This window comes from Phasianus colchicus, chromosome 16 (genome assembly GCF_987193195.1).
Source record: "Phasianus colchicus chromosome 16, bPhaCol1.hap1.1, whole genome shotgun sequence".
Classification (NCBI taxonomy): Eukaryota; Metazoa; Chordata; class Aves; order Galliformes; family Phasianidae; genus Phasianus; species Phasianus colchicus.
In genome coordinates, this window is record NC_143451.1 from 2,900,857 (window position 1) to 2,926,967 (window position 26,111).

The 26,111-nt window shown below is 51.5% G+C and overlaps 1 protein-coding gene across 1 annotated transcript; it reads right to left on the reverse strand.

Annotated features, from left to right (window-relative positions):
• Positions 1-909: 909 nt before the first annotated feature.
• RAB40C (RAB40C, member RAS oncogene family) lies at positions 910-26,111 on the reverse strand. The gene is made up of 7 exons (XM_031595381.2): positions 25,976-26,111; positions 25,552-25,806; positions 13,019-13,079; positions 12,010-12,070; positions 5,827-5,904; positions 5,212-5,434; positions 910-3,724 (listed from the first exon to the last, which is right to left on the reverse strand). The coding sequence occupies exons 2-7, from the start codon at positions 25,691-25,693 to the stop codon at positions 3,444-3,446; spliced, it is 846 nt and encodes a 281-aa protein (XP_031451241.1). The 5' UTR covers positions 25,694-25,806; positions 25,976-26,111; the 3' UTR covers positions 910-3,443.

Here is a 26,111-nt window from a genome sequence, read left to right on the forward strand (position 1 = left end):
CCTGGGACGGCGGCGGGCAGGATGGCATTTTGCAAACAGGGAATTGGTTGCGTCAGAGCAGCCCAACCTGAGAGGTGGCACTGCGGCCTGGAGCTCTGCCCCATACATACACACAGCTCTGTGCGTGGTGAACCCCCTGGTCCCATCCCCAAAGCACACGCTGGAGAGTTCCCTGTCTACAGCCAGCTCTGCACCCATCCTCCATGGCACCAGCACGGCCCCCCCTCCTGGATGGTGTTTCTTAGGGGCAGAAGCAGAGATCCTCCCCCATGTGATAAACCTTTTTCACATGAAGGCACTGTCACAGCTCCTGCCTTTCCAGCACTCCCCATTCTGCACACTGAGGTGCGTGGGGGCAGCCCCAGTGCCACCCCCTCTAAGAGCTCCATATTGTGCACCACAGGTCTCTGCAGGAAGGATGGCTCCCACCATCATTTCCCCCACCTGAAGCCAACACAACTGCTTACAAGTGGGGCAGTGAGAAGGAGCAGCCCCCGCCAGCAGCAGCCTGGAGAACAAAAAGCTCTCCGTGCCTCTTCCCCAGGCAGGCTTTTACCTTAGCTCAGGGCTTTCCAGGCTGCAGCCGCTATCTGATTTCCCCCCAGCTCCCTCCCAGCCTCAGCAATATTACACTTAAGCTGTTAAAACAAGCGTGGCCAGTCTGGTACGAAGTGGAAAATCTGATCCTGGGGCAGCGAGAGGGCAGGGGGAGAGGGAGGTCATGGGGAGGTGGGCTGAGAGCGGGACAGGGCAGGGGGGCTCACCATGGCTGGGGGGCTGCACAGCCTCACCACCTCTCTGCAGCCATCAAAGCCACTCCACGGGTCAGGATCCAGCAGGTCGTGCCCAGCTTGGGGCACAACCTCCTCCTTCTCTTCCCCAGCATCTCCCCTCAAAAGAGATACGACTCTTGCACCTCCTGCTTGGCAGTTCAAAACAAAAAAAAGGCTTTAATTTATATAAAACAAATCCATGTATAATCAGTTAAACAACATTGACTGACTGTACAAAGGAATACAAAAATAAAAGGACAGTCCAAAAAAACCCCTCAGGAATGGTACAAGTGGTGGGGAGCAGCTACAGACTAGTGTTGACATCAGATGCAAGAACCTCTTTTCCTTTTAAATTAAAAAATAATAACAATAAATGGCCGAGCAAATACTCTGGGTCCATCTTCCCTTCTCCCTCCAGATGGGATCTTCTCGGCTTACAGGATGAAAAGAACATCAGCTTTGGGCGAAAGGAGCAGGAGGTGGCACAGGGACCAAAGCAGAACCAAACAGAGGTGTGTATGTACTCAAGGCAGGGATCCCGGGTGTCTGCAGGCAGGAGGCGGCCACGAGTGCCCCTCTCAGTGCTGGTGCATCACCTGTTGGCTGTATATCCCCAGCCTGCCAGGCTGCAGAGCCAGCGATTGTCTTCTGCTTTGTGTTAAGTGATGGGGAACAGGTGCCGGCCGTCTCAGACAGGTTCTGGAAATCCCTCGGACTCCGTGCCAAAATCGGCGCTGCTTTGCTCTTGAGCCAAATCAGCACTACAAAGGATTCTTCTCCTCGACTCGGCACGGGCTTTAATTCTCTCCTCGCTCATTTAAGCTGGGCAATAAAGCGTGCCAGGGCCAAGCCCTGAACTCCCCCCAGCACCAGGCTTTGTTCTGCAGGGGGCTGCGTGCACCAAGGGGCATCAGCCCGGCAGCATCGCTGCGGCTTCATCCTGCCCCGCAGTGCAAGAGGGGCCCCGAGCTGCTGGCTGCAGGACAGAGATAGCAGTGCTGCTCTGCTCCACGTGAATGACTCCCAGCCCATACAGCCTGGCTGGCCGAGGGAATCCATTGGCACGGCTCAGTAACACTGCCAGGCCCCAACCCTTGCAGCATTTTGGTCTCCAGGTGAACTGGCAGCACAAACAACACGCTGCCGTGAGATGAAGCCACAGATGCACAGGCTCCTGCCCCACACTGCATGCACATCTCAGGCTCTGGCTGTGCAGCACATGTCCTCCAAAGCACTGCAGCAGTCCCGCAGTGCTGAGCCCTGGCTCCCTCTGTTTCCTGCCACAGCCCTGAGCTGAGCACACCCCCATAGGAGATGCAGCCCTGCTCCAGCTCCTTCACGCTCCAGCAGGAAAAGCCACTTGGTCCCTTCCCACCTTCATCCAGGAGGAGCCACGAGCTTGGCAGGATGTCTTTGGAAAAGCAGAGCAAGAGGCCAGGATGCAGGGCCAACACGGGGTGGCAGTGTGAGGATCCAGGAGTGCACACAGCGAAGATGGGGCTCTGGAAGGGATGGCCAAGACCTTGCACTGACACAGGATGGTCCACATCTTCCCTCTGCTCTGGGCTCAGCGCTTCCAACCTCTGCTCCTCAGTCCCTGCTGGCTCTGCATCTTCTGCTGTGCAGCTGAATGAGGGATCTGAGGGGCTCAGAGCTGCCTCTGCCTCACATCAACCCCACACCTCAGACTCTCTGCTTCGCCCTTCAGTTCTGCTTCAATCCCAGCCTGCCCTCAGCGCTCACACTTTATGGAATGATCAAAGTAAAGCAGCTTGGGGGGTATGGAATGCACTGATGGTTCCTTCCTTCTGTATATGCAGCATTCAAAAACCTCCTATCAACCCATGCAGTGGGTCAGAGTCTCTTAAAGCATTTGTGCACTCTCATATTAACGTCCTCCACTTTGCCCCTCTTGCTGCCACTGGTTAAATTAATCCCCTGCTTTTATTTACATGGCTGCATAAAATTTTCCCTGACTGCTTCTTAAAAAAAAACCTTACAAAACAAGTGATATATATATATATATATATATATGTATAATATTTACATAAAGGCAGAAGGCAAGCAGACAGCTTCCTTCAGCCTCCCCAGGGCCAACTCTTGCCTTTTTCAGTTTAGCTTTTTTTTTTTTTTTTTGGCAACAGCAGGTTAACATCTTGGTGAAAACGGTCACTTATTCCCCTCTCCCCCCACCTTCTTTTTTTTTTTTTTTTTTAATTTTTTAATTCCTCAACTACATCCAACAACCACTATTGCACCAGCAATTCGCTCAGGAGTCCAAGAGTTAAAGTCGCAGCACAGACTCTCCTTGCCTACTCCCTTAAGCCTCTCAATCTGCCATTAAATCCATTTCTCCATCGAAACGGGATGAGCTTCTTTCCCCCCCTTCTCCCCCTCCCCAACCCGGCAGCTGCTGAATTTTCCACCCCAGGCCAAGAGGTGAAGCCCAAAGCATTCCTGCAGGGTCACTTGGCGGAGTCCTCTCCCCCCTGCAGCCGGCAGCACGCTTCACATGCGGGGCCAAAGGAGAGCACATTCCTGACGCCTGCGTGCACCGCGGGGAAAGCAGCCGAGGCCCATCCTAAAGGATCCGTTCAGAAAGGGTGAAGTGTGCAAACATCTGTACAGGGGTGTGTGGGTGCACACGGAGCTCACGGCGCGCCCGTCCTGCTAAGAGATCTTGCAGTTGTTGCGCGAGCAGTTCTGGGGGGGGCTCTGGGGCGGCCGAATGGATTTGGATCTCTTCAGGCTGTTGCCTTTGCTGCTGCTGCCTCCCCCGCTGCTGGCCAGGGAGTAGGAGCGGCCGTGCATCATCACCGCGTTCATCCCGTTGGCCATGGAGAAGGACTTCAGGTGACTCTTGATGGTGACGGGCAGCGGCAGCTTGTCGATGAGGTGCACGGGGGTGCAGGAAACAATGGCTCGGCAGCACAGGTCCTGCAGGCTGAACACTGTGGGAAGGAGAGAGCAGACAGTCATGGTCAATGCAGTGCAAGGCTGCCTTTTTCATACACCTCTTTGTGCCATGCAGCTCTTGCTGGTTAGGGGAGAAGAGCTAACGGCAACTCCACCGGAGCTCCGAGCAGAGGCACGGAATTATTTGTGTTGGAAGGGACCTTTAAAGATCATCTGGTCCTGCTGTCCTGCAATATCAACAGCTCCATCAGGTGCTCCAGCCTTACGCTGAGCATCTCCAGGGACAGGGCACTACCACCTCTCTGAGCAACCCGTATCAGTGCTTCACCAAATTACATTTGTTAGAACAACAGCATGGGAATAAAGGCATCCCAGGTTCCAGCCGAGTCCTGCAAGCCAGCACTCTGCAAGACATCAGCTTTGGTGCCAGCACTGGGCTCAAGCAGCACTGTCCCTCTGCATGGTGCAGCACACCAGCCCTGCTCATGGTCCCATTTCCCAGTCACCATTTGGCCTCAAGGAGAGGTCTGGGAAGGAGGCAACACAGCCAGCCCTGCTGCAGGGCAGCCTTGCCTGGGACCTGCTCGGTAAGGAGCAGCTGCTGGGATGGCTCTTTGCAGTGCTCACAGCAATGAACATCCCTTCAAGCCAGGACAAGGCTTGCCAGCATCCTCTTAGCTCAACGTGAGCCACATGAATGAGCTGTGGGAAGCCTGTGGGATGGGATTTCCCAGCAGCCGGCCACAGGAGGGCACACGTTCACCTCCAGCCACTCACTGCTCCCGAACAGCCAGTAGAGCTGCCTCCAGTCCCGAAGAATCTGGCAGAGCAATTGGTGAGCAGGGCCAGCACACAGGATCTACTCTTGCGCACTGGGACAGAGTATCAGGTCACCCGGATGGCAGTGTTAAACCCCTGCTGCTCAGCCTGTCAGTCAGACACGTTGCTACCCCCAGCTAGGAACAGGGGGGTCCTAAGACTATTTTGCTTCAAATTCAACAGGCTGAGACATAAGGCAGGCTCTGTTCATGCCACAGACTATGCAGCTGGGTATATATGGAATATCCCAGCTCGCTGCTCCATGCCTACAGCAGGGATGGGGTTTAGCCCCTTTCAGCTCCTTGCACTGCCCTGGGCTCACCCTGCCTCCCTATCTCTCCAGAACAGGAGATACAGGCTCAGAAAAGGGTAAGGACAGAGGTGCTTACGCTTGGTGCATCCCACACACACAATCATCTGATTGAAGTGCTTTCAAGTTGTGAGCTTAATTGCCTTCAGCTTTACCTAGAGTAAATGCAGAGGTGTAAGGATGTCCCAGAGCAGTTCAGAGCCTAGACATGCTAAACTGCCCTCTGGAGCTGCACCAGTACAGGCAGCTTGCTCTGGCTCAGCTTCAGCTCTCCTGACTCGAGGCTGTTCACCAGGGCAGGTGCTCTCAGATCCCACAGGTATGAGCACACACCCACCCATCTGGGCACTCCCTCTGCTCCAGCCCACACACAGCCCCTTTCTCACTGCCCACCTCGGTTGGGTCTCCAGATCTTCTCCATGCCATGGCGCATGAGGACGATACGAGACAGCTCTGTGAAGGACTCTATGACGTTGAAGTTGCACAGTGGGCTGACCTCAAAGAATGTCATGCAGTTCTTCTCAGCGTACGCCCTGGCCTGCTCTGTGGGCACCTGTCGTTTGAAGGCCAGGTGAAGTCTGTTTCCCACCAGGATCCGGGGCACCCCTGGGGCATGCTGCAAAAAGAAAAACATACGTGGAAAAATAATCATGGCTTGTCTCTAGTGAAGGCAACCAACTCTGCCTAACTTCAATAGCAGTGAAGAGCAAGAGAATAGAAGCTGCTCTGATGCTGAGCAGTCAATGCTACATAAATGAGGACAATTAATTTTTTCCTCTCTACAGTTCACTTGATAGGGAACCACAGCAGAACCGCTCCTGTTTGTGTATCAGAGGTGGCACCATCCTGGATTTTGTTACAGACCACTGCACTTTGGTGCCACGTTTATCTCCCCGGATTCCCCTCAGTGTGCCTGGCCTCTGGGCCAGAGGGGCCGGCAGCCCCAGTGTGAAAGAATGGTGTTTAGCAGGAAGCCAGCACGCTCCTGGGTCCTTCCATGTAGCTTACCTCGTCTATTTCCTTTATCCACCGATCTATCCCATCAAAGGACCAGCGGTTGGTGATGTCATACACCAGGAGGATTCCCTGATGGAAGAAAACGTGCAGTCACCGGGTTGCGTATGAGGCAAATTAAAAGGGAGATTCACCCAGAAGACCATTTCTATACCCCAAAACTGAAAGGCCAAAAGAACGTTCCTCCAGTTGCACTATTTATGTGCTTGACAGGGATAAAATTGATGCAACTAGAATGGCCTGGGTTGAAAAGGAGCACAATGCTCACCCAGTTCCAACCCCCTGCTGTGTGCAGGTCACCAACCAGCAGACCAGGCTGCCCAGAGCCACATCCAGCCTGGCCTTGAATGCCTGCAGGGATGGGGCATCCACAGCCTCCTTGGGCAACCTGTGAACAGTGCCTCACCACCCTCTGAGTGAAAAACTTCCTCCTGATATCCAACCTAAACCTCCCCTGTCTCAGTTTAAAACCATTCCCCCTTGTTCTATACTTAACTGAGATCTGCTGGGGAGGATTTTACTCCTATTTCTAACAAGTGACCAACTCCAGAAAAGACACCAGTTCTGCTTTGGTCAGGGGGTTTCCAAAGAGGAGGAAGAACCGCCTCAGTGACTCTGCATTCAGAGGAGCAGGGCTGTGCTTTGTGCATTCCTCCTGCCACAAACCTGATGGCCACTGCTCAGCCCTGTGAGCGAGCCAGCAGTGCTTCTGGGGACGGATCCAGCTCACGTGGAAGGCAGCTGGACTGAGCTGAGAGCAAAGCAAACAGCCCAAGCCTGACTGCAGGGTGTCACAGGGCAGGCAGCTGGACAGAGCCAGTCCTCCTGGAATCAGGAACCCCCCGGGAACAGCCAGTCGTACAGCAAGTCCTGGTGCAAAGGAGATCTTAAGGTGACAAAATTGAGAACTACCTGCTACCAGGAGAGAGACATCACTAAAATAAAGTGCATTCTGTGGGGGAAAAAAAAAGGGACAGGACTGGGGGGAAACCCATACTTCCTTTGTTTGTCCGTTTTGACTTCTAGCTTCCAAAGCTGCACATGTGAACGAATGATAATCAGGAAACAACAGAGGAAGAGGTTTGAGGACCTCCTTCCAAGACAAACTGCCAGAGTGTTCAAAAGGCTCTACTTGCTTTGTTTCTGAACTGACAAGTTCCTCGATCCAACAGAAACAGACCCAAGAGCTGGTTTGTGAAGACAGCTTCTGCCAGAACCATGCTCTCGGAGCAGTGTGGCTTTAAGCATGCTGGCAGCTGCAGCCTGGATCTGCTTTGCAGAGCAATCAGGATAAAACATCAGCAAAAGCAAAACCCCAAGTTCTCAAGATCAAAGTGGAAGGTCAAGATCACACTCTCTAACTCTACACTGTCTGCCAGCACAGCCTCCCAAGTCATAACACAACTCCCCACACACGCTTCAAGTTCAGATCGTCAAGTAGAGCTTCCCAAGAGCAGACATCAAGGCCACACAGCCCAGTGCCCCAGTCTTGTCTCCATCCTCCCCAGTGTGAGTGCTGGGGCAAATGGGAGGAAGCAGCTCCACATGGGGCTCAGCCAGGGGACCTCGTGCTTCTCCCAGGCAGCACAGGTGTGCTCCAGACACCGCCTCCCAAATGCAGTGTCATCACTGTTTTCTCCCCTGCAAAGAACAGCTTGCAGACATGCACGCACACAGGGAGCTGGCTCCAGCTCTGCAGACAGCTCTGAGGAAGAGCTGTTGGCTTTTTTTTTTTTTCCCAGGTTTATAAACAAAAAGATTCCTGTGGAATAACGTGCAGAATTGTAATCACCAGAAAGATGAACAGATTCCCATCTGCAGCCCAAAACCTTCTTTAAGTGGCCCGATGGCTCTCAACACCCTGATATCTCCGTACATCTCAATATTTAGCTTCACAAGACACCTTGTGAGAACACCTGGTGCAGCTGCTGTGCAGTCCTCTCCAGCCCCTGAGCTGAGCAACCTCTCCCCAACCTGCCCTTTGGTTTTGGTGGTGGGTGGGAGAGGACTTATCCCCCAGCACTGTCCCAGGATTTTTCACAATTCATTTTCAAAGTCCACTTCCAGCCTGCTTTTGTTCCACACTGCTGGGATTGGTGCAAGCCTGAGTGCCCAGTGACACATTTCCACGTGAGTGCATCACGCAATGAACAAAGAACAGAGATAATCTATTATTGTACCCAGCAGCACACGTGGACCCTTACACTGCCAGAAGTCAGGCTTGTTTACAGCAGGAGCTCACACAAAGTCCTGTCCACATAATCAAAGAGAGAATCAAACCACATCTCTATCTGGCTTAAGCACCTGCAGCAAGCAGACTTGCAAGCTTTGAAAGGTGGTAGAAGCAGCGTGCTTGAAAACAAGTGCTCCCACCACTGCCACAAACCTCAGCATGCAGAGGACGGGCAGCCAGGAAAGCCTCACTCGCTGCTACTCTGCACTGATGGAACAAAGCTGTTGGTTGCTGAGGAAGCCTGGAAGAACCCCCAGACTGGACTTCTGCAACCCACAGGACTAAGTAAGCCATAAACAAAGACAGCAAGGAGAACATCATGTCCCTTCTCCAGCTGGCACCTGGGACCTTGGCCCAGGGCACTGCTCCCTGCTGCCAAAGCATTTCCCAACAGCGTAACACATGGGGGGTTATTTATCACTGAGCTGGCAGTAAGCACTGTGACAGGCAGAGCTGACTCCTCCAGCAGCTGGACGCCCCTCAGAATGACCAGAGGCAGGTAGAGTGTTTGCAGCACCCAGAAAGCTGCACAGCAAAGCACAGCCTGCATCTCAGAGCCTGCTGAGCTGCCAGAAAGCCCACAGCTCTCTGCATGCTGAGAAGCCCTGAGTGGGATAGACAGCAACCGCTCAAACCTGCTGCCAAAGCAGAACTCAACAATGCTCATTATTCTGTTAAGGCTGCAGCCTTGCTGTAAGATGGGAGCATTCCTGAATGTCATTTTGACTTTCTGTAGATAGTCTGTAACCATTCCTGAAGGACTTCCTCTGTCACACTACCTGGAGGGCTGGGACTTGTCTGCATTGGTTGAAAGAGGGCACTGATCCTCATTAGAAGCCAGTTCATGAGGGACAGCAAGGCTACTCTGAGACGTTTCCAACAGGGAGATGTTCCTCCCCAACAAGAAAACCACACAGCTCCAGAGCCACGAGCCTGAGCAGCAGCATGGAACCATAGGCAAGACACCAAGGTGCTCAGAAAGAATCCTGCAGCCCAGGCTGAGCAAAAGCACAAAGCTCTGCTGTGTCAGAAAGGAAAGCTCACAAGGAGGTCTGGCTCCTATCTGGGGACCACTTTTCCGTTTTGTAAGGGTTTAACTTCAGAAGATTAAATTCTTATCACTCCACTCAAGAAGCAATGAGGTGGGAAGGGGAGCCAGGTGTGCTTCCCTTTCTTGAAGGCACTTTTCACCAAGCAGCTGTTCTGTGTATTTTCTTAAGCTCTCTCCACTCATGTACCTGTCCCCCTTCTCAGCAGCTCCAGCAAGGGCCAGGCTGTGGCACCAGAGCACCTCCTGCTCTCCCAGCAGCCTCACAGCCTTCTCTGGAAATGCAGCTCTCACTGAGTGAGCCCTTGTTATTCCTTCAGGAAGCCCAGCTCAGAAGCCCTGTCTCTGCTCAATAAAAGCCTTCTGCTTGTTTTCAGCACGAAGGTGTTCATGGCCAGTTTACACCAAGCTGTTCTTGCACAAAGATCATGCTGCACTTTAAGCAGAGTTTAACCCCTCTGGCATCTCTCCTCTGCTCTTCCTGAGCTCCTGGTTTGTTAGGTTAGAAAAAGCTGTTTCTCTTGCTTCCAACAGTGCTTGCATCAGGCTTCCCACAGCAGAACTCCTGTAGTCTGATGACACCAAGAGAGAAGAGAGGAAAGCAGACTGCTAAGCACAGAAACTCAGTCCAACACACAGCATCAAGCACGTCTGGAAGAAACAGAGAACTCAGAAACACTTCATGCCTTCCTCACCACCCAGACCACACTGGGTCAAGCTGTCTTCATGCTATCAATAAAACTGTGTTGCCAATCTATTAGGTGGCAGCTTGCTCCCAGAGGAAGGGCAATTCTGCCCAGCTTTGACAGAAGTATTTATTTCCAGCATGCAGAAGCTAACAAGTATTCAAGCCTGTTCTTGCAGCAGAGATTTTCGTTATTCAAATCTAAAATCCCTCTTGCACTGGTTAACCATGAAGAGTTTAAATTAGCATACTTTCTGCTTTCATTGAAAGACGTGGAGCTTATTTCAGAGATGCTTGCATTCCTGCTAATCCAGGAACACTGCTGGGGTGCCACATGGGAGCCAACAACCTGAAGCTGTACTTCAAACCACCTGGAGAAAACTGCACCAGGGCTGCAGCTCTCAGCCTTCAGAATGCACCCGCTCACTTTTCACCATGCAGTGCTCATCACAAGACCATTTTTCAGCGGGCAGTGGAGACATTTCATTTGGGAATTCTCTCTTCTTCAGGCAGGCTTGCTGCTTCTGGCTATTTTGTTGTCACAAAGGGAAAAAACTGGTTGTTGTTGGGACCAAGGCATCACAACAGTTCTCTGCAACAGGGATTTGCGGCACAGACAAAAGACAGACCCTGAGGAAGAGGCATAAGCTGCACTCTGCTGCCTAAGTGAAGTCCATACTCCAGTATTCAGCAATAGACCATTCACATTACAGGTGCCTTTGCCAAGCTGGCTGATCACATTTATTGGGAATGCCTGTCCAAGTGTTTCCATGAGGACAGTGTGCAGGTAAGATGGACAAACCTTCCACACCGTACAGTGAGAGATCCTAAAGCAGTGCTGATGAATAAAGCAGAAGGGTAAGATGTTACCTCTAAACCAAAGATGATCAAGAACCTCATTACAAGGAAGGAAAATAAAAAAGCCATTTCAAGCTTCAGGTCAGCTGGCTTATCCCATCCAGCCTCAGGTGTGGTGTGTGCAGAAGACAGGCTGCAGGAACCCAACAGATGCACTCCCAGTGCCTTACAGCTCTGCTTCAGTTGCTAAACAGATACATATCTTTATCTATCTAAACATTCTCATTACCATTTCTTTCACCTTTCCCATCTAATCTATCCCAGTTCATCGCATGGCAGCTACAAGTTCTGGCACACATGGTGCAGGCTCTGCTGGCTGGAGCCCTATGCAGACACTGTGCTTGCTGCTCCCTGTTTGATTTGGGCATTTGACAGCAAGGTCTCATGAAGACTGCCCAAAGTCAAGCTGTGTGGTGACCAGAAAACCACAATGCCTGATTGCTTGCTTATAACTCATAAGGGAAAGGACACCATCTCAAGCATGCAGGTTACATTAGGACTGGAGCTCTATACAGTTTTCTGAAATACAGTGTGAGCAGAGGGAAGTTCTGTGTAGAAGTAGAAAGAGCTTTGCCAAACTTCTTGAATTAGAAAAGAAAGGAAATCACTGTAGTTCTTTTAACTTAATGAGATTTTTTTTTTTTTAAGCTAATGATCCTTTATCTGGAGGGACTCTGGGATGTAACTCAAAGGATGACTATTAATACATCAAAAAAGTACTGTTAAATAGCATTTTTTTCAGAAGACCAAAAGATTTTAGTAGCATTCACCATCTAGATGCTATTCTGGAACAAGGCCCAAAGGAGAAGCTCAAAACTTAACGCTCTGTTTCATGTTTTAAGGAACTTAGTTTAAGATCCAACTGAGCTGCTCTAGTTTCAAGCTTGCACCAAACATACAAGCAGGAGCCACCTTATTTTTGGAACTGATTTGGTGGCAATACAGAAGACGAACTCCATTGGGAAAGCTGGTGTTGTTCTGAAACATACCTGATAAGCCTCTGAAATTAGGAGCTCCCACATTAAAGCTAAAGCTAAGATCTCAGGTTAGAATTGCCACATTCTCTATAATTCCAACTTCTCAGCCCTTGTCTAGAAACCAACAGGGAGTAATCCATTACAGAACGTTCCAGCAGCAGCCTAGGAGTGTCACTCACTCCTCTGTCTCCTACCATTCCATAAAACAAGAAAACCAGAGCACAGGAAGACCAAGAGGAAGATGCCTCTTGGTATTTTCATAGATCCCATCCTTTTGATGCTTGATTTGCCTCAGAGCTTTTTACTATGGCATGAAAGATTGTTACAGCCTAAAGAAAAGGACTGCTCCTACCAAACACTGGACAGCAGTGCTCACCTGGGCTCCTCTGGAATACGACCTGAAAATGGTGCAAAATCTGCCTTGCCCCGATGTGTCCCTGAAACAAAGAAAACTAGAGTTACACCTGTGAAATGTAGGAAAACATAAATCCCAGACTCCACATCTCCCACTGGGCTACAAATGGGAAAAGTGGCACCTTCCAAGAGTAAGAAACACAAAATACAAGGAGTGTATGCAGTCACATAGGGCAGAGAGATAAATTAGCTGTTTGTTAGAAAAATGAGGACATCAGTTCCTGAGAGAGCAGGACTATAATTAAACCATGAAATCATACACCCTTAGAGTCAGTCTCTGAGGCTGAGAATGTGTCATTCATCCCCAACGTAACAGTTCACACAGAACACTAATATTCCAGTTATTTCATACACGCCTCGGTAGAGATGTTTGCTTTCATGTTTTAGGACCCGTGTCACTCCCTACTGGATCCAGCTGAAACACAACAGGGGCAGGCTATTCTTCCTGAATTCTTGGGCCATCTTAGCAGTTTATATCTCAGAGCTGGACCAGATAGGCTCCAGGTCTTCTTCCAATGCTGACAGGTAAGGAAGGGTCACCTTTACATGCAGTGCTCTCATTTCTCCATCCCAGTGCCAGGTCACCCCCATATACCCTGCTCTCCAGGCACTGACTGTATGGTGACCAAGTCATGGACAAATCCAGGCTTCTGTAGGAATTGAGGGCTTTGTCCTCCTAATTCTATTTATTTCCCACTCTAGGATTTCAGTTAAGTCCAGTATTACCTCCAAAACAGTATCGCTCCCTTAGTGAGTGAGAGCTGTATGAGAATGGAGTCAGCTGTGGTGGAGAAGGGCTGAAACGGGACCACTCTGGCAAAGGAGAGCATGCTGCTGGTGCTGCTCCATCACAGAAAGGGGTCTGATTCACCAGGATAACTTACTGGGTAGAAGAGCTACCAAGCCTCACCACACAGCCAGGGATGCTCTGCACTGGCCATGCTGTGCTGCAGCTCAGAAGCCAAACTCACCAGAGCTCCAGCTTGACCCTTCTGCCGTCCAACAGGATGGTAGTAGTCTTGTAGTCAATTCCTAAAGGGAAAAAAACAGGGGTCAAACAGGCAGGGAGGTGGTGATGCTGAGAAGCCTGTCCAGAGAACACAGCTGCTGCTTTCCGACGACAAGGACAAAAGGAGTTAAGAACTACAAGGCATGTATACCTGCTATGCTTGCTAATAGAAACATGCAAATTAAACTGTTTACTTCATTAAACAAGTAAAGTCTCAAACTTAGCGATGGAAGAACTGACTCAACGTGAATGTATTTTGGAAGAACATTACTTTCTCTTTAACATCCTCTACGCTCATCCTTGAGGGCACAGCAGCAGCTTGTACTGCAGAGCAACGCAGGGCAGTCAATGTGAGCGTTGGATTCCAGTGAGAGATAAACCCAGAAACCCTCAGCTACAAGCCCCACCACGGCACAGCCACGCTCCATCACCTCTGTATTTCATTTTCCTTCCTCTCAGCAGGGGAGCAACCTGATGGGTTTCACATTAGGGCCACGTGTGTCTGCAAATCAGGCCAGGAAGCGAAGGCTGATGCAACTTCAGGAGGTTCCTCCAGCAGCTGGGCTGCTGAGCAGACGGGGGCAGAGCAGGCAGAAGGTACTCCCTCCTCAACAACAACTGAGAAAACAGCACAGACAACCGCTTCCCATACGGCCCCAGCTCCAGACCAGCAGAAGATCCCGAAATTGCAGTCACATGAGGAGTGCCCAACACCTTCAGACAGATTTTGTTCAAGCCAGGGCACAGCCACTCCTCCTGCAGCTTCCCTGCAGGCTCCTGTACATCTGGTTGATCTCTACCACTTGCTGCACCCACTGGAGAGCATGAAGTAATTTACAGCCACCTTTAGCAATGCCAAGTAACTTCCCTCCAATTGCATCAGCTTCATTCTCTCCTCCAGCCACTAGATATCAAACTTTGAACAAGTATTAAAAACTCACTGCTGAGTAACCACCTGTACGTCCCTTCTGCAACAACACTGCCCTGAAAACCAAACAGACGAGTTTGTCAATAAGGCAAATGGATTTTTGTCTGAGTCATCAGCAGGAGCTCCCTGTTAGAGAGAAACAAATTAGATTTCAGTCTTTGCAGGGTGCTATAAAAAGCAATCAAGATAATTATCTTAAATTCCAACTATTTCCAGTGCTTTATCACAGAAAATAGATAGTTTACGTTTTATCATCCTCCAGAGACGACGAGTGGTTTGTATTTATTTGCTTGGCAGATATAAAACCCGCGTGGCCAAGGATAGCAAGCAGCAGTGAGCCTGCTCCATGCCCATGAGGGAGCAGAGCATCCCTATGAATCTTCCTAGCTCCCAAAGCAGGACCAGCTGGGCAAAGTGAGAGGCATCAAAATCCAACGCCTGGTGCTCACAGCACACAAAGGAGGGCACAAGGGCTGGGTTTCACACTCTGGGAGCTGTCAGTCCCCTGGTCCATGCACAGCTCCTCCTGCATATCGCAGCTGGAAGAGAAGTGAAGCAGCCTTTGGCACTGCTGAAGGACTGCAATGAAATCAGACCAAGGAAGTTGTGTGCACCCAAGCAAAAAGCAAAGCTGTTTTGTTTTTTTATTCTAGGCTACAATCAGCATTTCAACACACCTGGTAAAGTAAGCTGGAAGCTACCGATCCCTTCCAGGCTGGATGTGGCTCTGGGCAGCCTGGTCCGGTGGTTGGTAACCCTGCACATAGCAGTGAGGCTGAAACTAGATAATCCTTGTGGTTCTTTTCAACCCAGGGCATTCTGTGATTCTTTTCTGTCCAATCTGCATACACCCATATTTGAATTAAGGGCTAAATGTACAAGTTACTTTGAGCAAAAAACCTCCACCTACAAGCTCAGTGGTGAGAACAAAGACTGTGCAGCTGCAACATCTGTGACAGCTTCAGTTCTGACTTCCCTTCTGCATGCACACAGTGCATCAGGCCAGCTCAAAGGGAGCCTTCCATTAAAGCTTGCACCTAACTGTTCTGGGGAGGAATTTGTCCTGCACTGGCTCGGGGCTCAGAGTAGGAAGCAGATCCTATGTGACACAAGCCAAACCCACGTGCTGCTGCCCTGCCAGCCACAGCCACCCCTAAACTCAGTGCGGCACTGAAGGGGATGCAGAGCAGGGCTGCCCCTACCTGGTCCTGTCCGAGGCGCTGCTGTGCAGCCCAGGCTGCAGCCCAGGGCTGGAGCTCAGCTCCCCTTGTCCCAGAGCTGTTGCCTGGCCGGGCACAGCAGCCACTAGATGTCATTGTCATCCAGAGCGCTGCTGGCAGTCTGACACTCCCAGCCAAGCTGTACCACAGCTCTTTTTTTTTTCTCCCCATTTTGGGCAGCTCAGAAACTGACAAACTCAGCAAAGGTGTTAAATTTTCCTTCCTGTAGTCATCAGTGGTTTCCCCAACCCGAGCATCATCTCAGCTGGCAGCCACATACAGCTCATTTCAGGACTGACATTTCAGCTCCTCCAGCAGGGATGCACAGCTACAACCCCACACCACATCTCTGCAGCTCCTGCAGCCTCCTGGCCTTGCTGCCACCTGCCTGGCCCCCAAACACAGCTCTGCAGGAGGAAAGCAGCCCTGCTGAAAGCTCAGCAGCTATCAGCCCATCTCTCTTGACCAACATCAAGCATGATGTAACCAAACTAGCGACGCTCGGTGAACAAGTCGGGGCTGTTCCCTGTGATTTAGCATTCAGACCAACCCCTCTGCTATTCTTCTTCAGGCTCCTGCTTACACCGATGCCAACATGACCCCACTGTTGGAGCAGCCAGCCGACCTGGCACACAGCAACCTGTTGTCACCATGGCTGGGGACAGACACCCCGCTCCCCCCCCAGGGCCGGGCTTCACGCACGAGCACCATAATCATTCCTGGGCAAAGCTCCAGGGCATCCCAACCTTTATCCCTTCTGCCAGGCAATATATGGGAAACCTGCCCACCAGCCACTTTCCCATGGGAATGGGCAGGGTGCAAGTAGGAATCTCTGACCTATTCCAAATTACTCATGCCAACACAGGATGCTTCACATCAATGCGCGCTGAAACAAAACTCAGACGAGTTAAAATTCGGGCTTTCAGCTGTGAGATTACATCTGATGTAACCAGGAAAAGCAAAACCCCGCCAAGAAGTGACACTTTTCTTCCAGCACTCGACAGCACTTTGTGGTGGGGCTGTCAGCCTCCTTCCCCTGGGAACTCACTGCCCCACAGGATGTGTCCCGACACCATCACTGAGCATCGTGCACCCTCTGCACAGCAGCAGCATGCCAAAATCAGAGCGGGGCTGGTGGACAAGCAGGCACAGGGGCTGGGAAGTCACTGGAAAAGGCAGAAAGACAACAGGGACGCGTACTTCATGCTGCCCTCGAGCTGTATTTTGTGCTGTTCTTGAGATCTTCTCTTTGAATGATGAGATACTGAGAAATTGCTTTAAATGTTTAAGCGACCAATGCTCTATAAACATGTAGTGCTGTAAGCACAGTGGTTTCTTTATGTAAGTTCCTGCTCTAGAAAAAAAAAAGTTTTGCAGTTATAGACTCTCAAGGCTGACTCTGCCACAATACCTGCACACATCTCCTGTCCTTAAAAAGCAGGATCTGCACAAACTCTTTTCAATTTTCCTACACAACAATAAGAACAGCACACAGATTTTTTCCTTTGCATTTCTGAGACAATCCTCAGCAGGTGTTGGGATGAAAACGAGTCCAGCACTTCTTCAGCAGAGGCAGCGTGGCAGCTGCCAGAGCCAACAGCACATTTTTGGTCTCTGAGTACCATCCTCCCTAGAGAGGCTCCGATAAGCCAACACAACAAGCAACACCCCTACACCTGTGCAAACACACAGGGAGCAGCCATGGCAGAGGGGAGGGAGAGCTGCCCCCATTGCAACAAACTGCCTGCAGGGTCCCCAGGACTTTTCTCCATATCAGCACTGCACCAGGCTGGCAGCAGCTCCAGCTTCTGCCTGTCATGTCTCAAAACAAGCAACCAAACACAAATGTAGTTCATATACTAATCAGGAGCAAAAGGCATTCCAGGTGACATCCAAAAATCACTTCCCAAAGGAAAGGAAAAAACGCAGTATGTTCAAGTGAGACACTGGCACAGTTATAGATAGCTTCTGTCCGAGTGCCACTCTGCTTATCCCTTACAGTCGGTGCAAATCAGAGCGACCCTTTTGCTGCTTCAGTCACTGTTGGGGTTTGCAGGGCTCCATCTTGGAGCCAGTTCTCTTTGATGTCTTCTTCAACAACTTGGATCCAGGGCTGGAAGACACACTGAGTCACAGTTTGCAGAAGACACTGAACAGGGAAGAGCTGCTGCTTTCCTGGAAGGAGGAAAAGCATTGCAGAGAGATCTTGACAGATTAGAGGGATGTGCATTGGCAGCCACATGAGGAACAACAGGAGCGGTGCTGGCTTCTGCACTGGGATGGGGCAGCCTTGGGCACTGAGTGGGGACACAATGCTGACATGCAGCCCCAGGAGAGGGACCTCAGAGCAAGGCCAGGAGCCCACTTGTATTTGCAATAGGGCAGCTTTGCCATCAGTACAACCAAAGCCAATGTGTCACAGCTGTCTAACTGAAAACATTCAGTTTCCACCCAGACACTTCTGTTCTCTTACAGGTCATCAGTTCTGCCGAGTCCAGAGGAAGGCCTGGGACCACATTACCAGGTATTTATTAAGGTAAATAGACTTAGGTTGCCAGCATCTGATGGCGGGAGGGATGGGAACCTTCCCAAGTTCCACCACTCCCCTGCAGCAGCCACTCCAGGGACATCTGAATTCACTTCTGCAAGGACACCAGCCTGACCTGGCAGCCCGCACACCCCTGCCCTCCTTCCCCACTCACACCGTGTGCTGCTGGAGAAAGATGCGGCACACGCCGAGCAGCAAACCCCCAAAGAGCAAGCCTTAGTCACCGTGACTGGGGAGTGGGGAGAACAGGCTTAGTGCCACCCTGGCCAGAAAAAAAGGAAGGAAGAAAAGCAGAGCTGGAACCTGAAATAGAGAACACTTCCAAGATTCAGCCGCCTCCAATTTCAGTGTCCTCAGGTAACCGGAGCTGGTTGCAACACGCCGCGTTCAACAAGATGCTTGGGAAAAAGCAGAGCAGGTCTCTGAGCATATGGCAAATAAATAACTGGAAAAACGTGAAGAGACACTGTGACTGTGAAGCAGGAGAACACCGTTGGGGTAAGGAACAAACCTTGTTTCTCCTCACAGCAGGACAGCAGTGAACACCTCACAGTCAGCATGGTGCACTACAGATTGCAACAAATGTGTGGTACGAGTGTCAGGGGAATCCTTACTCAATAGATGAGGAAGGATCAGCAGTCATAGCATCCCATGCAGCTGCACTTGTGACAGTGAGAACAATCACATAAAGGCATACACACCAAAAAATACTTCAGGGTGAGCCAATGGAACAAGTAATCTTTTGTTCCCTTCTTTAGAAAGATGTTCAGAAAAAATCTTCAGTAAAGTTTCTTAATCAGAAGGACTTTGAGAGGTGCAGCTAAGCAGAGAGGGATGATACAATTGGTTGGTAACCTACAACATCAAAATAATGCTGCGGATCCCAGAAAGAACACCATAATTAATACTGAAGTTTTCAGTCCCAGCCCAGATGCTGCTGGGGGACAGAACCAAGCCTGGCACTGCTCCGTATTCCAGGTACAGCCAGAGAGATGGTTAGAAAATGGAGTTTCATCTGACAGCAGGATAAAGTGAGCTCACCGACCTGAGACCATCACAGGCAAAAATGGTGTGGCCTGCTCATGGAAAGGACCTGAGAGGTGCAGTCGGCCTCTCTGCTGGAAATGCTTCCCTGTGTGTGCCAGACAAGCTGCTGGAAGCTCCCTCCCTCTCCTCCACGCAGAGCTTGTGCAAACCTTTCAGGCAGATGAACGGAGAAGAGACAAACAGGTTGTTAAAGCTAAGCAAAAAAGCAGCACAGTGAGCAGCACGTCTGAAAGGCTTCGTTCGTAACGGCATTCCTGTGCTCTTCAGCACAGCCTGAAGCAGCCAGAGCAGAAACTCATTTATCCCAAACGTCAGCAATAACTGAGAAGTGCCCAAAGACAACTGCTTACCCTGCCAAGTCCCTGGGTGTTACAGATGTTAACAAGAAGTTTCTCAGCCGTGACTGACGTGGCTGGGTTTTAACATCTCACCCGGGTGGGTGCAGCACACGGAGAGCAGACAGATGCAGCTCCAGCCAGCACACCTAGCCTGGCTGAGCCCCCATGGGGATGAGACCTGCCCACAGCAGGGCTTGTGCCCCACTGGGAAGGCTGAGCACCAGGAGTTCATTACCAAACCTCTCCTGGGCAGAAGGCAGCACTGGGACCAGTGCTGAACCGACTCGTGCGTTGTCTGTAAGTGGTGCTAAGTCATTCAGAGAAATGTGGTGTGAGCACATAAGTAGTAGCTAATGAAAAAAAGCAAATTCAATCTGTTCAAATAACGACTGATGAAGTCATCCGACCTTAAAAAGTGTGTGCAACAGCACATTAACAGCAGCAATTGAGCTCGTCAGCTCAGAGCTGTAAGCCACAGAAAAATCCCTTCCAAACAACACATGAGCTCATCAGTTTGAGTCATGCATTCAATTACCTACTCCTTAGATAGACAAATAACAAATTATCTTCATCAGCAACGGGGGTCAACAAAACATATGGCTTTGAACAAAGATGGCTTCATCTCAGGTCTGTGCCTTTTGGCACTAACGCACCTCGCAGCATTGCTTTGTTGCTGTCAGCACGGTGATAAAGTTCCTGAACAGCAGTGCAGCAGAACAGCCCAGGCTGGTGACTGCAGGGGTGGAGCAGAAGGCCACAAAGCAGCACTCCTACTGCTGTGCTGCAGCATGGTGTAATGGGAAGCTACCTTCAGAACAAGCACCAGAGGTCTCCGCTCCCAGCAAGCATCCAGATCAGTGCTGCTCCACGCAGGGCACAAGGGGCCATTTGCCCCAGCCTTCATCATCTCTTCCTCACAGCAGCAATCCAACCCCTATTCCTGCTGCACAACCTGATGCAAAGTGACTCAGCTCTGAGTGCATCATAGCTGGGATGGGAGAGTCACAAGAATGCTTCTTGCTGCACTTCGTTCCCAAGCATCCAGCTATCAACTCGAAGGTGGCCACCTTAGACCAGAAATTGCTTGTTTATAGCCAGCCAAAAGCAAAATGTGTATTCATTCCCTGCAGGATGCCCAGCCCTGCTGAGTGCTCCGCCTGCCAGCTGCTGCTCCACGTCCCAACGGTGCTTTGGCAGCACCAGATACCCACAGAGGAACTGTTTCACACTGAGGGATGACATCTGCATCTGAAATCTGTATTTGGAGCCAGAAGCAAATCTGTTCCTGGAGCTCCAGCCATTTCGGTGGGCACCCAGCAAGCTGCTGAAACAGCCACAAGACAGTCCAGAACTGGGAACGTTAAGTGGATTTGTTCTTTAGAAGAACATCAAGATTGAATTTATGCACAGAAGCTACTACAAACAAAAGAGTTTCTTCATCCTTGGCAGTTCTGATGTCCATAAAAACAATACAGCTGCACCCAGAAACAAAGGCAGCCTGTGAGGATGCATGGCAGGGCACCGTAACAATCAGCATTGTTGCTGGGTCACCATACAAACACCAAGATGCACTTGGAGACAAGAACAAAACAAAAAAATCATTCAAAAAGGGCTAAGTTATTGTGTCAAATACCTTCAGTACACTGCCCTTCCAGTGCTTAATGTGGGCACCTCCTGATACCACGTGCATGGACTCCTTGCTCCTGTACCTGATGTACAGCACACTGCATGCTTGCTCCAGGTTCTGCCTGTTGAATGGTCCCAATGCAACACCATGCAGCAGTGCTGCCTGCAACCCTAATGGGGAGGGAGAAAAGAAGTCCAGAAGGGTACAGCCTTGTGCAAGTGAGCACTCTACATCAGCAGGATCCCCACGTGGGCAAACTCAGTCCCAGAACTGCTGTTGCACCCTTGCTGCTACTGCAGCTCCTGAAGGATCACGCTGAGCTCTGATGCTCCCCATGGAACGGGGCTTTCAGCAGAACAGTGCGGGTGGGCTGAGATCTCACGTCAGAGCTTCCTTTCTCCTCCTCAGCCCCAAATCAAATAGAAAGCTGCACAGCATAATACAGCACACTGCTTGCCAGGCAATGGGCCTGGGCTGTCAGAGGGCAAGAAAGTGAGAGCAAAGCAAGGCTGTAAATCCTTGGCTCTGAAAGCTAAGCTTGTAGTGTAGCTGTTTGTGAGTGCACAGAGAGATGCTCTGCTCTTCAGTGAGAGGGAGGGAAGGAAGGATCTGCTGAGGAGAGTGTGCCAGGGAACAGCTGGAAACTAAAGCTGAGGGAGATGGGGCAGAGAAGAAGGAAACGTTTTATGTGGGCTTTCCTATGTGGTTCAGATAGGAAAAATACACACCACCAGAAGCAGACTCATCTCGGAATCAGGTAAAATGGAAAGAGAAAAAAAAACCTAAAAACAATAAAGAGAACTTTTAACTTAACTCATTAGAAGAGCATTCTAGCCATTCCAGATTTATGGTGCTTGGCTCATATCACTCTGGGGACTTGAGGCTCAGAGTCCCCTACCAGCAAAGCTCTTATACTGGGTGAGGAAGTTCACAGCTCCCCTCCCCAGGAGCACACCTGGAAGGTGACACACACATCACCCAGTGCACTGTGCATCCCCCATCCTGACTTGAGAGACAGCAGAAGACATTCAGACCTGCTTGGGACTTGGGCCCGTTTGGGTTCTTAAGCCACAGCCAGGCAGTCCCACAACAAACAGAGACAGAGGATCAATGCAGTTACATTCAGAATTATTATCATTACACAACAAAGGAAAAGAAATAAAGGAGAGAGAAACAATAGATGCCAGAATTGTTTCCAAGCCACAGCCTGCTCTGAGAAGATCAGTTTTGCATCCCTGATGACATGGAAAGAACCATCCCTGAAGGACAAGGGTGCAGGTGCTGGCAGACACACTGACCTGTCTGACACACGCTCCCCACTCTTCCATAGCTGGAAGAGATTTCCAGCAGCACGGCTGAGCTGAAGCTTTCCCTGCAGGCTGATCCCACACAGGAAGACAATAGCAAGTCTCCATTTAGAATGCTTTGCCTCAATGCAACTCCCATCAGAGTGCTAAAACCTCAAAATAAACCACGATTCCAGTTACTACAGAGACCTGCCATTGCAGCAGCACTGCTCCAGCTAGAGCTCTTACCCAGCACAGCCACAGCCAGAACCGACTGCCACGTGCTGAGGAGGAGAAGGCAAGGTGTTGCCAGAGATGTACAGAGCCCTGCCATAAGCTGCACAGGTAGAACAGATGTTTGTAGCACCCCCCGGGTGATGTTCCTGGTCGCACACTGGTGGCTGAGGGTTGGGGTGAACTGCTGGGGGTGAGAAAGCAACTGCTGGAGAGAAAGGGCTGAGACAACAGCAGTGGAAGCTCCGAATTCAGACAACTGCACAAAGAGCAGCAGAGGAAAGCACGTCCAAGGAGGTGACCACTGAGGGAAACAATGTTATCTGTGGGTAAACAGCACTTAATAAGGACAGGGGGATAAGGTGGAAACAAGGGGCACAGTCACATTGCAGAGGGGGTGGTCACAACAGGATGGGGCCATCAGTGCTGCTCCAAGCACTGCCTGAGAGCAGTAAGGAAGCCATGAGGAGGATAGCTTAATGTGAACCGAGAGAAACAAAATCTATCTATCCCCCTTCCAATCAAAGCCATCTGTTCAGAAACATACTCCATTCTGTCCTGAGCACACATCTCAGCTTTCCTACGGGAACAGCAGCAGGTGAGGGGGCAGCCCTCTCCCAGAGCAGCGTGCAGCCATGCAAGGATCAGCAAAGAGCACACAATGCATCCACATCAGAGTGGCAGAGACTGCCTTGGCCTCTTCCTGCTGCATGGCACCCAGGGAAGCAACGTGCAGCAACTCCACGTGAGTCACACTGCTGCCTCCTGCAGCAAGCCACCCAACGAGCTCGGCAGGATTGCTCTGGGGTAAGCTTGCTGACAGCCAGCTGTTCCAGAAAGGCTGCAACACAGCACTCACCAGGCAATGGGTCCTGCTGTGATGAGCACCAGGCTGCACAGGGATGGCTCTGGGAAGTTTGAGGGAGAAAGCTGGGAAGGATGACAGCAGAAGCTCAAAGAAAGAACCGTAACATTCTCCTCCAAAGAGCAGTACAAATGCTAACTTGAGGCCTTTTGAAAATGCCCAAGAGAAAGACAACTTTAACTCCACCTCAGTTCCACACTCTCCCAGCCTGGGGATGGCAACATCCAGCTGCATGGCACAAGTAGTGCTCCCAAGGGACGGATCCACTCTTTGCAGGGAGCACAGTTGGCTTGGTGCTCCCTAAGACCCACAGCCCCAGCAGCTTCAGCATCAACCTCGTGAGAAACTCAAGTGGCAGCTGAAATTCAAGCCTCTGATCCAAACAGTCATTTTTAAGCCTCCAGAAGCTCTGCATTGAGGATCTGATGCAGCACAAGATACCAAGCTACAGGGATACAATGAGAAGGGATACCCTGCTCCTGGGATCCTGAATGAGAACAGACAGAAGGATCTATGATGCTTTAGAAATATACATCACAGCATCCTAAGGCTGCCAGGAGCAAGTAGTGGCTCCTCAGACCTCACCACGTAGATGCTGACAGATCGTGCCCCAGTCACAGGATCAACCTCAAGCACACTCCACTTCACATTGACCTTGGCAAGCTTTGCCACTGGGACAGAAGAAACAAGTTGTGGGTGATCTGTTTTTTCAGATTAGGATGTGGGGTGGGGGGGACAGTCAGGGAGGGAAGGAGGAGGACCCACTGATGAGAATGAAGCTCACAAAGAAAACCCCTCCACAATGCTGTCAGTGGTTTCGGGGCAGCATTAAGCAGACGATATGAAGGAGGCCAAGCACTACTAACACCAAGTGCCTTCACACCTGGGATGCTATCTGGGGCACAGCTGCAGCACATCACAGAAACCTGCTCCTTCAGTGCATGCATCCCCAGCACTCCAAGACTGATGCCATCCAATTGCCGAGGCCGTCAGGGATAGCTCAGGATCAAACTCACTTCAATTTCAAAGCTGCTCCATCCGATCACAGGCACAGCAGAAGCAACAGAAGCAGAGACAAACAAAGCACGTATTAGTGTGAAAAAACAACCAAACAAAAAAACAACAGCATGTGACTCAATTCCCTAATTAGGAATGGGCTCATTTGCTTACAGAAAGGGAAGGTTCCGAAAACATTAGCTGACTGGGATTTCTTTTTTCTAGAAAGAAATAGCGTTACTTTGCTGTTACAAAACAGATACAGAGAGGCACCCTTCCCAGCCATAGCTAAGTCACAGTGTTGGGTTCCACACGTGTATCAAAGAACCACCACACACTCACTTCCCAACCACCCTCATTACTCCTGCCTCATCAGCATCTGAACAGCAGCCAAAAGCATCCATAGCATGACACCACCACGATGCTAACAGCCCACTTCACACAGCCCCATTCCAGCCTTCCATCCGCCCTGCTCAGTAAGCCTTATTCCCAGGGAGCAGCTCCATCGCTCCCACCACGGGGTTCTTTAGGAACGCTCTCTGGGTGTTTAGGAACGCTTAGGTTCTTATGGGAACGCTCTCTGGGGAAGCTTAAAAGCACAGAGCGGCTCCTCACAGCCAAACCACAGCCACACATCCCCACAGACGAGCGGTACCACAGCCTTCTGCTTCCAGAATTTGTTACTCTAATTTCACAGCCCTCCAGAGCTCTGAGTCACTGCCTCCTCGGAGGTACCAGGTGTGCACTTCCATCACTCCTGCAGCGCTGCTGGCAGCTCTGAGGGCTGAGTGCATCATGCCCTTACATCAAGGCCTGCTTCAATTCCAAGCCCTGAGAAGCACCCGGCTCTCTCAGGCTGCTGTTCGCTGAGAAAACCAAGCACCAACTGCTCCAACCATCGGGTCAGCTGCGGGGATGGCGAAGGATCTGCATTGCACGGCTTCTATTGAGCCCCTGGGGCCGTTATTTTGCACTGAGGCCAGAGAGAAGGATGACAGATTGAACGCCACTCCAGGACCCGCACCCTGCCGGGCTGTGCTATGCTTTAACTGCAGCGCGGGGCTGCAGGAAATAGCACAGTGCCACTCCTCGGCTTTTAATCACGGTCTTGTGACACTATAGTTAATAGTCTGCCGTGGGCTCCATCACACACCTCGACGTTGGCAGGAGGCGGACAAACGAAGCAGCAGCGTGCGCACATCGAGCCCGGCAGCTCCTCTCTGCAAATAACGCTCCCGTTCTTTTGTTAGGGATCAGCTTCCTCGCAGCGCGGCTCAACCCGCAGCGGGCAGTGAACGGGGCAGAGCCGCGGGGCGGCACCGGGCGGACACACCGGGCACCGCCGCCCCACGACGGACCCCCCGCAGCCCCCGCAGCGCCGTCCCCCCGCGCCGCCTCGCCCTTACCGTTGCTGTAGGCGTACGGGGACTCGGACGCGCCGTCCTGGAGGCTCTCCAGGATCTCCCCCTTGCCCACGTCGCTGTCTCCCACCAGCAGGAACTTGAGGAGGTAATCGTAGCTTTTCACCGGGCTGCCCTGCGTGCCCATCCTCGCTCCCCAGCCGCATTCCAGGCACCGCCGGGCCGACGGCCGCCCTCAGGTCCTCCCGCGGGGCTCAGCGCTCCGCCCTCCCGCGGCCCATCTGCGGAGCGGTGCGGGACCTGCGGGGGAGGAGAGCGGCGCTCAGCCCGCGCCCGCTGACAAAGCCCCGCGCCCGGCCCGCCGCTAGGCCCCGCCGCCCCGCGCGGCCCGGCCCGCCGCCCCCCTCCCTCCGGAGCCCCGCGGCCCCCACCGGCGGGCGGCGGCCGGGCGGCGGCCCGCGCTGCTCACCTCGCGGCCGGGCGCCCCGGTGCCGGGCCGGGCCACCGCCACCACGGCCACAGCCTCCGCCTGGCGCCGCCGCGCAACACCCGCTCGGCAACCGGAGAGGCGCTGCCCGAGCCCCGCCCTCCGCTCCCGGCTCGCT

Excerpts from the sequence above, each read along its gene's own strand:
- RAB40C (XM_031595381.2), bottom strand. The coding sequence starts at position 25,693 with ATGGGCACGCAGGGCAGCCCGGTGAAAAGCTACGATTACCTCCTCAAG. Across the intron at positions 12,071-13,018 it reads AGGGTCAAGCTGGAGCTCTG|GGACACATCGGGGCAAGGCA; the intron begins GTGAGTTTGGCT and ends TCTTTGTTTCAG. Across the intron at positions 5,435-5,826 it reads GGATAAAGGAAATAGACGAG|CATGCCCCAGGGGTGCCCCG; the intron begins GTAAGCTACATG and ends TTCTTTTTGCAG.